The sequence below is a fragment of the Phyllostomus discolor genome, chromosome 14 (assembly GCF_004126475.2).
Source record: "Phyllostomus discolor isolate MPI-MPIP mPhyDis1 chromosome 14, mPhyDis1.pri.v3, whole genome shotgun sequence".
Classification (NCBI taxonomy): domain Eukaryota; kingdom Metazoa; phylum Chordata; class Mammalia; order Chiroptera; family Phyllostomidae; genus Phyllostomus; species Phyllostomus discolor.
The window spans coordinates 39,153,306-39,166,818 of NC_040916.2; the positions used below are offsets into that span (position 1 = coordinate 39,153,306).

The 13,513-nt window shown below is 59.9% G+C and overlaps 1 protein-coding gene across 5 annotated transcripts in view; it reads right to left on the reverse strand.

The window, feature by feature from the left end:
- SYT6 (synaptotagmin 6) overlaps positions 1-11,720 on the reverse strand; it is a 51,020-nt gene extending 39,300 nt beyond the window's left edge. For 2 of the 5 annotated variants that reach the window (XR_003683829.2, XM_028502888.2), the window contains exons 1-2: positions 11,539-11,720; positions 541-889 (exon numbers count right to left, since the gene is read on the reverse strand). Coding sequence is in view for 3 of the 5 variants with exons in the window: in XM_028502888.2 (XP_028358689.1) it covers positions 541-889; positions 11,539-11,701 (512 nt within the window). In the remaining 2 variants the exon portion in view is untranslated. Of the gene's footprint in view, positions 1-540; positions 917-10,739; positions 10,882-11,538 lie in introns of those variants that run through there. The other 3 variants (XM_036015179.1, XM_036015178.1, XR_004900638.1) reach the window with 3 other exon arrangements.
- Positions 11,721-13,513: the final 1,793 nt, after the last annotated feature.

Consider the following 13,513-nt stretch of genomic DNA (forward strand, 5'->3'; position numbering starts at 1 on the left):
ATTTAGAGCAGGTTCTTGTCGTTATGTGGCGGTTGTTGGTTTTGCTTTTTCAGTTACAGAACACCATTCATTCGATCGCTGCCATGCAGAGAACACTGCCCAAGGCTATGAAGGGACCCTCGTTCCCAAATGGTGAGACGCTCTCACCCTGTCTCCCGTGCCTGCAGGCTGCATCTCCGAGGCTCTGCTGACATAACCCTGGACGCCCTGTGACCTCTTATGCCTCTAAGCCTTTGCGTATTCTCTTCCCTCCACGGGATGTCTTTCTTTCCCTCCAAACACCCACATCGCCCGCCCACCCACTCACATCCCAGTGCACACCACACGCAGGGCACCCCACCCAAAAGGTCCCCCTTTCCTGGGGCCTTTGCTGACCCACCTTCTAGCTGTTCGCCCACATGGACCGCATGATCTGAAATGTTCTCCACTCGGAGCTCACTTGTTGTTATCTCTGGCCCCTGGCCCTCGCAGGCCGGGACCTCTCTCCTGAACAAGGGAATGTGCAGGTGCAGGGTTAGGGAGGGGGGCTCCACCCCTCACCTGGTGGATGACGTGGGCTCTGTGGTCTGTCTCTGCAGCCGCGTGTGACGCGAGATGTGCTCTCTGACCGACATCTGCACCTCGGCCGGGATGTCTGGGGACGTGTGGCTGATCTTCACAGCCGCCTCCAGGAAGCCCAGGGAGTGGGGGTCCTTCAGCTTGTCTGCCATCTTGCCTCTGGAGCGGGGGTTCTGGAAGGCTCCTGGGGGCGCGTCAGCAGAAGAGGGGCTGGAGGCCTCCTTGTTCCTCCAGGGCGTCCAGCGCAGCTTCCAAAAGAGAAAGAGAAAAACTGCCACCAGGGCCACACCACACACAATAACCAAGACTGCGAGGAGGCTGACAGAGGTGCCTGCCCCCGGCGGGAGCAAGGCAGGGACACACAGAGGCAGGGGGAAGCAGGGCAGGGGGTTGGGAGAGGGAGCACACACAAGGGACGAAGACGGAAGAAGAGAAAAGAGTGGTCGTGAGAACGCTGCCCAGGCGGAGGAGCCACGGCTGGAGGGCTGACACTCGCCAGGCCACTCGCCTTCCCCCGCTCTGACTTTACACCCTGGCCCCACCCCTCTCCCCCCCTCCTCGGGCCTGGGGAACTCCCTACCGCTGGTTGGCGTATCCAAGGAAAGGGAAAGTGACTTCTGTCACAGCCTCAGCAAATGTGCACGTTGTCGAGGCATTCACATTTGCATGCTATTTGAATTTTTATTAGAGTAGTTACACTGGCCAGACTTCGAGCAGAGTCATTTTTGTGCGCAGCTCTCTTCCTCAACAGGCTGAGTGGCCTTGGAGACCAGAGGCTCCAGGAACTCGTCCATCCCCTTCCCTCCCCCGCCCCCGCCGAGCCCAGAGCAGGAGCTCCATAAATCGTCCCAGAGTGACTTGAAGTGAATGAGATCGCGCATGATCGCTCTGAGCGCCCCGGTTAGGTCAAGTGCATCTTCTACACTCAGAACTCGGCGCATAGTAGGCTCCACAAACACTTGTATTAAGTTGGAATCCAATCCACACAGTTTATTTTGAAGCTAAGTACAAATGACCCCTGTAGCTGTCTTTTTTCCCACTCCTGTGGCTATTTGAGGGTTTCATTGTAAAACTGGCATTTTTGAATGTTGTTATTGGTTCAAAGGTGGATGCTCACTGTCCCACCCCCAGGCCACCCCCAGTCCACCCCTGCCCACAGAGGGTGTCTCTACCCCCAGGGAGCTGTGAGGACACCGCCCTCTGGGAGGAAGGATCTAGCAGACCTCTCACCGCACTTCCAGGAAAGACCTGAGTGGGGAGGCCCGAAGGCTCCGAAGCAAGGAAGCCCCCCACTACACTCTCTCCCCGCGAAGGTGTGCACGAAGGTCGCTGTGCACTAGCTAGCAGAGAAGCCTCGTCCAGCAGCTTGCATGGTGATTGGGAAATTGAGAAATTCCACCACTACGAGCATCACACTGGATTTTTTGCTACTTAGGCCAAGGACAGCTGCCTTGGTACCCGCCCTTGAACTCACACACGGTGGGCATGGGTGACTCCCTTTGGAAGGACGTGTCCTCACCAACTCTCCTCCCAGTTCCGGCCCCCCGACCCCCAGCCCCTGCAGGCCTGTGAGTTTGCAGCCTCGGGATTACCCTGTCCCAGTGCCTTAAGAATCTTTTTTAAGGTGAGAAGCGACCCTGAAAGTACTGAGGCCAGGAGGTGCTTCTGCAGATAAGAGGAGTGGTCCAGAGAAGGGACTCGCCTGGGGTCACAGGTCAGACACAGAGCCTGGATGGGGTGGGGCCTGAGGCCCACAGCCCTGCCTGGGGCTCTTGCCACTGTCCCAGCCTGTTTCTCCCTGATTCAGCTGCAGGCGACTGGAACCCTGTGTTTTTATATCTGCCTGACTCAGGGCCTAGCACAGAAACTGGCCCATGAGAATAAATGAGTAAATGAATGAATGGCACATAAAGAAGCTGTAATTATCTCTCAACCAGCATTTGCCGAGCATTTGCCTTGTGCCAGGTGCTAAGCTCTGCTCGGAGTACCGAGATGCCAGGTCCCCCCGGGGGGACCCGGAGCACTCTCGTAACACACAGGCCCAGGGAGGGCGTCCCCATCCGGGGGGTCTGACAAGGAGGCGAGAGCAGCGGCCATCTCCTCCGGGGAGCCGGCACTGCCTTCTGACTCCCTGGCTGGAAAGCTATGGCCTTGATCAACGACCACCTTCACGACAAGGGACTGACAGCAGACAACCCACAAGTCCTCAGCCACTGGCACCCACCCCCAGGCCCCTGCGCAGAGACACCGGGGCCTTTCCTTGGCCAAAGGACCTGGGGCCCGTCCTTCCCCCAGAGTCTGCCAGGGGCCAGGAAGGCTGGTTCTAAGGCAACTCCTAGACTACCAGTCTCCAACGTGGTGCGCACACACCTCGGGGGCACGAGAGAGAAACAGAGCAGGTGTTTAAAATATTTATTTATTGTCTTAAAAATAAGACATCAAGCCCTGCCCGGGTGGCCCAGTTGGTTGGAGCACTGTCCCGCACACCAGAATGCTGCAGGTTCCATCCCAGGTCAGGGCACACACTGGGGTTGTGGGTTCGATCCCTGGCTGGGGCAGTACAGGAGGCAATCAATCAATGTTTCTCTCTTACATTGATGTTTCTTTCTCTCCTTCTCTCTCTCAAATCAATAAAAAGCATTTCCTCAGGTGATGATTAAAAAAAAGACACCAAAATCTTAATATATGTACAGGTTGACCGTAATAGTATTGGATCTAGTCAAGTTATTGAATATTACTATGTCCAAGGCATGAAGCACTTTTTGTGTATCCACTGATGTCATGCTCTCCATGGAAAGAGGGACGATTACTATCAGAGGACGCAGAGGCTCCGAGGATTCAACAGATTGCGCAGGGTCACACGGTTCCTAAGTGGTGCGACTGAGGTTCGAGGGCCACCACAGACAGACGCGTCCCCGCTCCGAGCATCTGGCCACCTCTACACCCTCTCTGCTCTCTGTCACAGCTGCTCTGGGTGCCTTCTCCACAGTGAGTCATCTTAAAACAAAAGGTATTTCTAGGGCTTTGGCTTTCTTTTGATCATACATCTTACTTGCTCTGGTAATAATTAGAATTTTAATGAGGAAGGGGAAGAAACGGGGGAATCCAGAGAGCACAAAGTGCATTTAAATGCTCAGCCTGACAAAAAAAAAACTGAATTCATAAATGAAAAGTGGGGTGGGGGCAGGGGGTGGGCCGAGGGAATCAATTTCTCCTCGGCATGGTTGCCATTTCCGAAGCCGCTCCACGTGACCCGGCTGCTGTTCCCTCGAAGCTGTACGGGAGGCCAGGGTATGGATTATTGAGAATCAGCACCCTGAGCTCAATACTGGTTACATAAGACCATGTGGGGGCCCCCCCTCCTCTGCCCACAGAATCTTCTGCCAGGACCCCTGACAGGCAGGCAGTGGGGGGAGAGCCAGGTTCTGGGGTCCGCCCACACAGGGGACCCAAGGAGGTGAGCACGGCTGGTAGGAGCAGGGTTAGGCCAGGGCAGGGGATCATTGCCCAGGACTCAGCCCCTTCAGATCACTATACATGGCCCTGAATGCAGCCAGTCTGATGAAAGGCAATTTGAGGCTGGGAAAGGTCGGTCTCGGAGGCCTAAGAACTGTGTGCAAAGGCCCACGTCACCTAGGACATGTGCCCTCCTACCCTGGGCCCACTGGGGCCACCCATCAGGACGTGTTGCCCTCTAGTAAACCCCAGGCGCATGAGTAGCCTTCAAAGCCTTTTCCCCACTTATGTCCTGTTTGACCCACAGCCCTGGGAGGCAGATAAAATTTTGATGGTCAGCTCAGCCACCATGTGAGTCCCGACCCAGTGCATTTCGTACATATTCCAGGCACTAGCTTCATGACAGAAGAAAGACACACCTCTATTGAGGGTGAGAGCCCACTGGGCAAGAGAAAGTACTTCCTAAGTACTAGTCTTCTTCCCCCATCTTCTCCCTTCTTTATTTTCCATTCAGCCTGGAGACAGAGAATCACGGCCCAGAGTCATGCTGGGCTCATTCCAAGTCTGTTCCCACTGGCTTTAAACTGCCTGGCTTTGACAGGCTGCTTAACCTCCCCGGGCCTCGGTTTCCTCATCTGTAAAATGGGTATGATGACAGTGTCTGCCTCATAGGGGCACGGTGAGGTTTCACTGAGATCCAAACTGTATCACAAGTGCTGAGGAGCTGTCCCGGAAAATGGGAAGCAACACCATAAACATTAGCTATTTCTATTAGACGTGTCTCCTTCCGCCACATCTAGTTTTAAATATCCCCTAGTTTTGAAATTTGTTCTGTTGGCAGGACACCTGCAAGCCATGAACCCTTGGGCACAGAGGTGGCTTCAACTGCGTCATTCAAACCAGGAACAAACGCACTAGCAGAAATAATGTAGCTGATATATAGCTAGGTCTCTTGATAGTGCAAGACATAACGCGTACAATGTACGGACTCGCGTATCTCCAAGTCTGTCAATACTCATTTGCTCGCTACTTGTCCGGTTGTCTTGTTGTTACTGTCACTGGTTTTGTTGCTACTGGTGAACAGGAGGGAGCTCCAAAGGAAAATCGGGGAAGAAGAGTCAATAACTGACAAGCTGCTGTGCTTTTGCGAGGTTTTCTTGGAAACCGGGGAAAAGAAGTCGGTGACTCAGTGCTAGGTGTGACACATCTTGCTTCAGGTGTCAGAGGCGTGAGTCTTCTGGGGGCACCGGGTGTGGGAAACCATACTGCGCAATTACCCAGCAGCCTCTGGGCGAGCAAAGAGCTCTGGAACTGGGCTTGGGAAACAGCCGGTGACCTGGCCTGAGGAGGGGCCCAGGGCTCCTTGGCCGGCTGGGGGAGTGGACTTCACTGGGGCTCAGGCCCACGGCGGACGTGCCCGGGGAGCACCAGACCCAGAACCACCGCAGGGCATGTCCACCCACGTTTCTAACTGTGTGACCTCGGGCAAGTTACTGAACTTCTCCACACCTTGGTTTCTTCTTTCGTTTAATGGGGGTTCTCATGCTCCCTCCCTCACAGAATCACCACGAATATGAACTAAACTAAGACTGAGCACAGTTCCCAGGACGTGGTAAAAGCTCCCCGAACGCACGCTGCTGTTGTTCTTCACGCTTTGCTTTTTTTTGGTGGAGGATAATCATTTGCTGTGTACAGAGTGGCCCCAAAGCCGGACCCTCTGGGGCAGTGGAAGGGGACACCAGACTAGAGGCACAGCGTCAGAGAGACCTCAGGCCCCTCTTCCCCCTCTAGGAAGTTAAGGTCTCCCCGAAGACCTTCAGGGCGGGACCTGCTTGTCACCTTAAGTGGGACAGCCTGGCAGGGGTGATGGCTCTGTCCCTGGGAAATGCTAGGTGATCAGTCCAGGGCTTTCTTATCTCCTCCTGCCCCTGCCCAGACTGACACTTCTGTCTCCGAAGACAGAGCCCCGTGCCCCGCCCCTTCCCTCCACCCACAGCATCAGGATTCATCGGCAGTTCTTATCGCTCGCTATTGTCCCCATTTTTCTAATGGGCTTGCGTGTCAAGAAAATCCATTTTGTAACAGTAACAGGCATTTTCGTTAACAGATTATAATTGGAAAGATAAACTGGGATGAGGAAGCGACAGAAAGGACCGCTTTCCCTGCTCCCCTCGAAGCCGGAGAGGGCTGCCTGCAGGGCTGGGCTGGTGGACCCTCAGAGGTGCGAGTGCTGGGCCAGGCCCAGAGGGAGCCGGTGGGCCCAGGGCTGCCGCTCAGATGCAGGCAGGGACAGACAAGCACGACCCAGAGACCAAACGCAGAGGCACAGGGGCTCACACAGTGGAAGGGGGCCTGGTCTGGGAATGGAGAAGACTAGGCACTGTTACTACAGTATGAACCCTAGTAACATTATTTGTTACTTCCACATGGTCTGCATTGCACCCCCTTACGTTATCTCACTTAATCTTTAAAGCCTCCCTAAGAAATTATTATTCACATCTCAAAGATAAATGAACTAAGTTTAGAGACATTAACTAAGAAACTTGTTCAAGAGAACATCACGTTAAGTGGAAGAGCTGGGATTTGAACCTGGGACTTTCTGATGCCAAAGTCCAGACTCTTGAGCCAGGCCTCTGAGGGGACTGGAGGCTGAGCTAAAGAACGGCCAAGCTGAAGGCTGGGCGGAGGAAGCGAGGAGGCATGTCTTCATTACAATCAGGGAAGGGCGGGGGGCAGCCTCTGCTCTATGACCTGATGCTGCAAGCCTGGGCAGAGCCCTGGAGGCTAGGATGAGGGCCAACGTCCTCGTCCCCATCCTTCCTTCCTCCCTGGAAAGGGGAGACACTGTGCGTTCCCCATCAGCCTCCAGGCAAACAACGGATGGCCGCTGGAAAGTCTCTTGCGGAGACGCACCTGAGAGAGAGCTGAGTGTGTGTGCCTGTGTGCGTGTGTGCATGTGTGTGTGTTGTAGAGACCGGGGCGCTGCTGCTCGGAGGCTCACAGATGTGGTCCATTAATAATGAGCTCGGCTGTGGCTTGTAAATTTATTAGGAGAACCCGGTGTAATTAAAATTCCGGGTTAGCAGGAGGGGGGAGCAGAGAGCTTCTGCTGTCTTTCCTTCTTTCAGAGATCCAGGCCAAAGTACCGATGGGGATAATTAGCAGAGTCCAAACAGAGAAGGAATTAATGCTCCTGCAAAAGCTGTGATGGGGAGAGACAATGCCGGGCTAATCACGGCCGCACAAGCTTTATGACGGGGGGCCGCTTCCACCCTCATTAAGGGATTCGGAGATAACGCGGAGACGAATGTGGAGTGGCACAGCCAGCAGAGTACTGGCATTCGCTTAGCAATTATTAGTATTATTATTTTGGCAGATGATGACTGGACCTTCCTGTCTGGTTGGGCAGGGCGTGTGGTCCCTCTGGATGTGGAGATCAGGGCCGGGGTGATGGTGGAGGGGCAGACAGAGGGCCAGAAAGATCCTTTACCCTCGGCCCCTCTCTTCCCGTTTATACCTGCCACTCCTCAGAGGAAAGGTCTCCCTGGGTCCGTGTGAGCTACAGAAACAGATCGGCCATGGAAAGGAGGGAGGGTGAGGTGGCGTCGGACACGGAAGCATCCAGAGCTGGATGCCCCGCTCACCCGGACTTCCCGAGGCCCCTCTGGCTTCGCTTTGGACTGTGGCCCACCCAGTCTGTCCATCCTCCCTGCTTTTCCTGAGTGGGACCAGCAGGGAGGACGCCAAGCTCCGGCAGGTCCCTCCTCCACTCCAGACAGCTGCACACAGACCCTCACGAGACCGCTCAGTCTCAGTTCCAGATGCCTCAGTCTCGGCCCTAAGGATCTGCAGTCACATGCTATGTCCCCAGCTGTGTGGCCAGGGAGCACAGAGGAACACGAGAACAGTCGGAGGAGAACACATCTTTTGTACAGAGCTTGGAGGGGCGGGGCATTCTGAAGCTGCCTTCCCCACTCTCGAAGCTCCCACAGTTAGGAGAAGAGAACTTCTAGAACGTGAATCCAAGGACCCTACCAACTGGACCCTGGTTCTAGAACCCTGAAGCTCAAGACACACCACAGAGTCAGGATAGTGCCGTGCAAGATTCTCCTGACACAATCCTCAAAGGAAGGCAAAATCTAGGGAATGCCTTCCTCCCAGCGAGAAGAGAGGGGGTGACTGATTATTCCGCTACAGAAACAGGACTTTTGTGTTTTGGGTCACAGGCCGGCACTCAATCTGCTGAGCCACACCAGCCAGGGCAGGACTTTTGTGTTTTGATGAAATGCTGTGCATTTACTGTTCCATCACAGGCGGGAGAAATATTATCTGTGTGCAAACGACCTACTTCAAAGCCAGGGGACTGAATCATGGAGCATCTCCAGAGTCATTAGAGAAGCGAGCAAACAGCACATACATCTCTCGGCCATTCACAAGCAGGAGCGAACCACCGCTGGACGCCGGCCTGGGAGGGGCAGGGCAGCTCAGCGGCTCCCGGCAGCTTCCTGCACTTTCCAGAACACCTCGGCACCTCTCTCTGCTTACCAACCTCAGACCCAGACTCACACTACCCACACCCAACACACCGAACCTTGTCCTACGGAAAAAGTGGAAAAAAGGGTGGAGAACCGCCTGTCAGTGTCCCCCTGTGGGGTCGGGGGAGGGTATTACGGAAGAAAGCAGACCTTTGTCTTTAGAGTTTTTTTAAAGAGAAAAGGAGCTTGCATTTCTCGAGGACGGTGTGGGTTGAGGTGTTTCCAAGCTGGGGTCTGACGGACTGAGATTGCCCGGGCAGCTCCCAGCACAGACCCCGCCTGGCCCAGAGGGCTGCCCGGGTGAGTGAGAGTAGGTGCTGCATCCCGAGTGTGGGGTCTCAGGGCGTTTCTAGGAACCCCAGGGACCAGAGACCCAGAGCAGGAGGAAACAGGGCAAAGGTGGGATGGGGAAGGGGACTGAGCATGTGCTAGCCACTTGCATTTTTCGTGCCACTGCAAATAATTAAAAAAAAAAAAAACCCAGCAGACTCCGACTAGAGAGTCTGCACCCCGCAGGGGCTCTGGAGTGCCAGGAGGAGGCTGGGAGGCAGGTAGACACCTGGGGCCCGGGCCCGAGCGCCATAGCCTCTCCCCAGACCCTGCGCTCACCTAAACCCCAAGACCCCGGAGCAGCAGCTCTCAACCCCTTTCTTCCTTCTGCTCTGACTGAGGACCTCCTTCTCCCCCCCCCCCCCCCCCCGCTCAGCCCTTTCAGCCCCTCTTCTTGACCCCAGGCTTCCTGAGGCTTGTGGCTCAGCAGCAAAAGTTGAAAGTTCCTCAGGGCTGCCACTCAAACTCACTTTCTGTAGCAGCCTTCAGGGGAGGCAGACCCATTCATCCGAACCGCCCACTCTCATTCCTCAGCCTTCTCTCACCTTCGGCCTGGCATCCAGGTAGGTACTCGTCACTCCAGACTACGAAGTGTCCCTCTGGAGTCAGAAGGCCAGTGCCTCCCGCTACTGGATGTGCTACACACACATCCCCCACCCCCAGCCACCCACACCCTGCATTTCTGCCCCGGGGCAGACAGGAGGGGTAGCCACCACCCCAGGCGGAACTGGACAGGTGTGTCCTCACCTTGCCTTTGGGGTCTGAGGGCTCAGGACCGGCATTAAGGGCCCCACCGGGGAAGCACCACTGGAGGAAGAAGGATGGAATGGTGCTGGGAGCTGTGGATGAGGAAGTGACGCCCTGCCGGGGGGAAGACCGGTGTCCAGTAGGCGGGGGGCGTTGGTGTCGGAGGTGAGGGCACGGAGAGCCAGTGTGATAATACTTACTGGGTCTAATCTGGTCTGAGGTTTCCCGAGAGGAGGAATCAAACCCTCCCACCTCCAGCACGGTGCCACCCTCTGAAAGTTCTTTGTCTCTCCGCTGTAGGAGTCAGCCCATGGATGAGACGTTGCCCAGGCCAGAGAGAGAGAGAGAGCCCAGCGCCCTGACAGCAGCACACAGGGCTGAGGGGGGCCCGCCCCGTGCTGGACAAACCCCTCACACGCGAACGGCTCCCCCCCCAGACCCGCTGCTGCCTTCCTCTCTCCTCCATGCCGGGAGGCCTGTTTCCTAACCCAGGACCTCCCTGTATGTCTGACCTTTAACCTCGTGCGAAAACAGGGCCCCGGGAGGGTTTGCACCACCTGTACCTGCTCCTGGCACCGCCGCCGCTCCAGTCTGGGGGTTCTGGTCCCAGGAGAGGCGCGTGGAGACGAAACTCCCGCCTTTTGCAGCCCCCCCACCCCGTTCCCGCGCCTGCTGTACGAAGCCGCCGGGCCCCCTCCTCAGACCCCTCGGCCCCGCGACACCGGGATCCGGGTCGGGGTCCGGGTCGGGCCGACACGGTGGAGTCTTTGGAGCGCCAAGCGTCCCGGCGCCTCGGTCCCCGCAGGACCTCCCCGCCCCCACTCCGCATTCTCTCGAGGCCTCGAGCTGCACCCCACGCCCCGCCGCCGCGGAGGAAGGGCGACCTGGCGCTCCCTCCCGCCCGGGACCCTCCGGACGTCGGGATCCGGACAAAGAAGCCGGGCTGGCGAGGGCGAGCGTGGCCGCACGGCTCTGCCGGGCAGGTGAACACCCGGGCCGCCGGCCGCTCGCTGCCCACCCTCCCGCGGCTCCCGCCGCCAGGGCGCGACACGCCGTTGCCGCTGTCGCGACTCCGCGGAGACGCCGCAGCTGCGCGCCGGGCCGCGGACTCACCGGCTCCGGCGAGCTCGACTCGGTTCGGGCTCCCGCCTGGGCTCGGCGGCCGCCCGGGGCTGCGCAGCGTCCGCGCCGCTCGGGCAGGAGGCGCCCGCTGGGCGAAGTCGGCGAGAGGCACCGACTCAGCCGCGCACCGGCCGCGAGTCCGAGTGAGTCAGAGCGCCCGAGCGAGCGAGTTCCAGGGGCGGGGGCGGGGGCTGCGACACCTTCCCCCCGCCCCCCCGCGCCCCCCCCCACCCCCCCCCCCGAGGCGCAGGGAGCCACTCGCAGCCGGAGAGACGCCGGACGCACAGCCCTCGTGCCAGCCGCAGACCCAAGTTTGTCCCGGAGAGACCCCGGGAGCTCGGGCCGCGTTCCCCGAGAGAACAAGCGGACGGGCAGACGGGCCCGGGGACCTCCACATCCGCGAGGAGACGGCCGATTTCCTCGGCCGGGGTGTCCCTGGTCCCCTGCTCGCCGCACGGCCCCCTCCCTGGCGGGCGGCCCTTAGGGCGAGAGGGGAGACGCCAGGGAAACAGAGCCCCGAGGGCGGCCGCACCCCGGAGCCCGGCTTTCGGCGGGGTCCCCTGCAGGGGGCAGAGGGCAGGGGGCTTCTCTCCTCCGGGCCTCCTTCGCGTCGCCCCATTCGCCCTGCGAGCCGTGGGCCAGGACCCTGGTCGCGGCTGCTCGCGAATCCACAATCCTGACCTGAGTTCTCTTCTAGGTTCCGGGGCTCCCGGGGCCGGAGTCGGGGGGATCACCGGGGGCAGCCAGGGCGACCCTCCGGGAGGGGAGCGGTCCCCGGGTTTCGCGGTACCTGCGTCGGCCGCGCTCGGACTGCGCTCCGGGGGCTGTAGCTCGAAGCTCCGACAAGTCTCCACGTCTAGCCCGGGAGGGGGCGGCCGGGCCCGGCACAGCGAGGCCAGGACAGCGAGCGCCGCCTGGCACCGAGGCCCCCCGGCGCCCCGCACCCCGCTCATGCCCCAGACGCGCCCGCCCTCCGAGCCGCCGCCGAGCGCGCGCCGCGGCGGGACTGGGGCGGGGCGGGGCGGCTCGAGAAGACCCTCCCCGCGGCGGCCCCCCGCGCCTCCGTTCGGCTTTTAATCACTTCCCCGCGGGGCCCCCGCCCCTCACGTGGCATCCCGCGGCAGCTGGCGAGTCTGGCGCCTCACGGCCGCCCCCTCTGCACGCAGCGACCGGTCTGCGTCCGGGCAGGCTCGAGGGGTGGAACCCGGCCGTCCCGCTGCCGGAGGGTGCGGGGACCCGGCTCCGCGTTCGCGGGCGCGAGTGACCTCGGGCGGGCCCCGGCCCGACCCCCCTCTGCGAGGGAGCGCAGTGGTTGCCCGAGCTGCGCGTGCGGCCCGGGGCTGCAAAGACAGTGGCGGCGACAACGCTGGGGGCACTGCCACAGGCCGCACAAGTGGCAGCGAGGCCGACGAACGCCCTCGGAGAGAAGGCCGGCCGGCTGGGGGCCGGAGGACCTTGGCCGGGGTCCCTGACGCGAGAAGTTAGTCGATTTGTCCAAGTCCCGGTTTCGGGGGCAGGAGACCCTCCGACTGCGCGGCATTGCGAACTGCAAAAAGTCTTCCCGAGCCCCGCAATCCTGCGGTCCGCGGTACCCGCGCGTTGCCATGGCGACGGGAGCAGCGGCCGTCTCTCTCCATGGCAACCGGAGGGGAAAGTTTCTGGTGAATAGGAATAGGGGGCATTTCCAGAGGGCGCTCGGCTCCCACCAGACCCACCTCCCTGTGTCCCTACCACCCCGGGGAGAGAATACATGTCGCAATTAAGCGTAGCGAAGGCCAGGGAACCAGGACTAAACCGGAGGATGGAGGCCGGACTTCAGGCAGCGCCGCACTCCGGGAACTGCGGCCTGAGGTCCGGGAGCAGGTGGCTGAGGAGCTCCGAGGAGCTTCACCAGCGCAGGGGACGGACGAGTCGCCCCAGGCGCGGTCCCGCGCGGGGCGGGGGTGCCGCGCGGCCCCCTCTTGCCGGCCGATGGGCCCCTTCCTGCGTGGGGCTCGCCCGAAGCGCCAGGCTCGCGGCCCTGTGCCTTCCCGGAGCAGCTGGGAAGGAAACTTTAGCTTTAGCCTCCGGAAGCCGCGGGGCCGGTGTGTGCCCGGGTGGCGGGTGCGGGAGGAAGGACTTTCCTTCTAATTAACACGCTAACTGCAGAGTGGCTCGGGCGGTGACTCGCGTTCCGGCGGGAGGAGGTTCGGAGCCCGGCTCCTGCCGGCCTGCACTGTGCACCAGCCGCACCAGCGGCACCAGCCGCGCCAGCCCGCCCGCCCTGGCTTCGGGACCGCGGACGGCCGGTGCCCCGGAGCCAGAGGGCCAGGCCAGGCCGGAGAGGAGGACCCCGACCTAACCCGGCGGGTGGTCCCGCCGGGACGCGCTCCCTGGCTCTGTCCACGGTGCTGAAGTCGGTACAACCACCGCGTGGGGACAGGGTTAGGGGAGGGGTGGTGGGGGCAATTCAGGCGAGTTCGCAGCTTCTGCCTTGACGCCTGCAGTGGGAGAGGGCTGGGGACGCAGGTGCGAGGAACTGAGCGAGCCCGAACTGGGCGACACTGTGCAATCCAGATCGCCTTCCTGCGGGAGGTGTTTAGTTCCTATTCCAAGAACAGATGGGGCTGTGGAGGCCCCGCTCGCCTCCCAGTGCTTCTAGAACCCACCCGAGGAGCCCAGCGGTTCCGCCGCCCTCCCCTTCACCAGCAAATGCAGAGCTCAGCCCTTGCGAGGTGGGAGCTCGGAGGCCCCTGGTTGCAGGCTCATTAGCAGTTTCTGAGCAG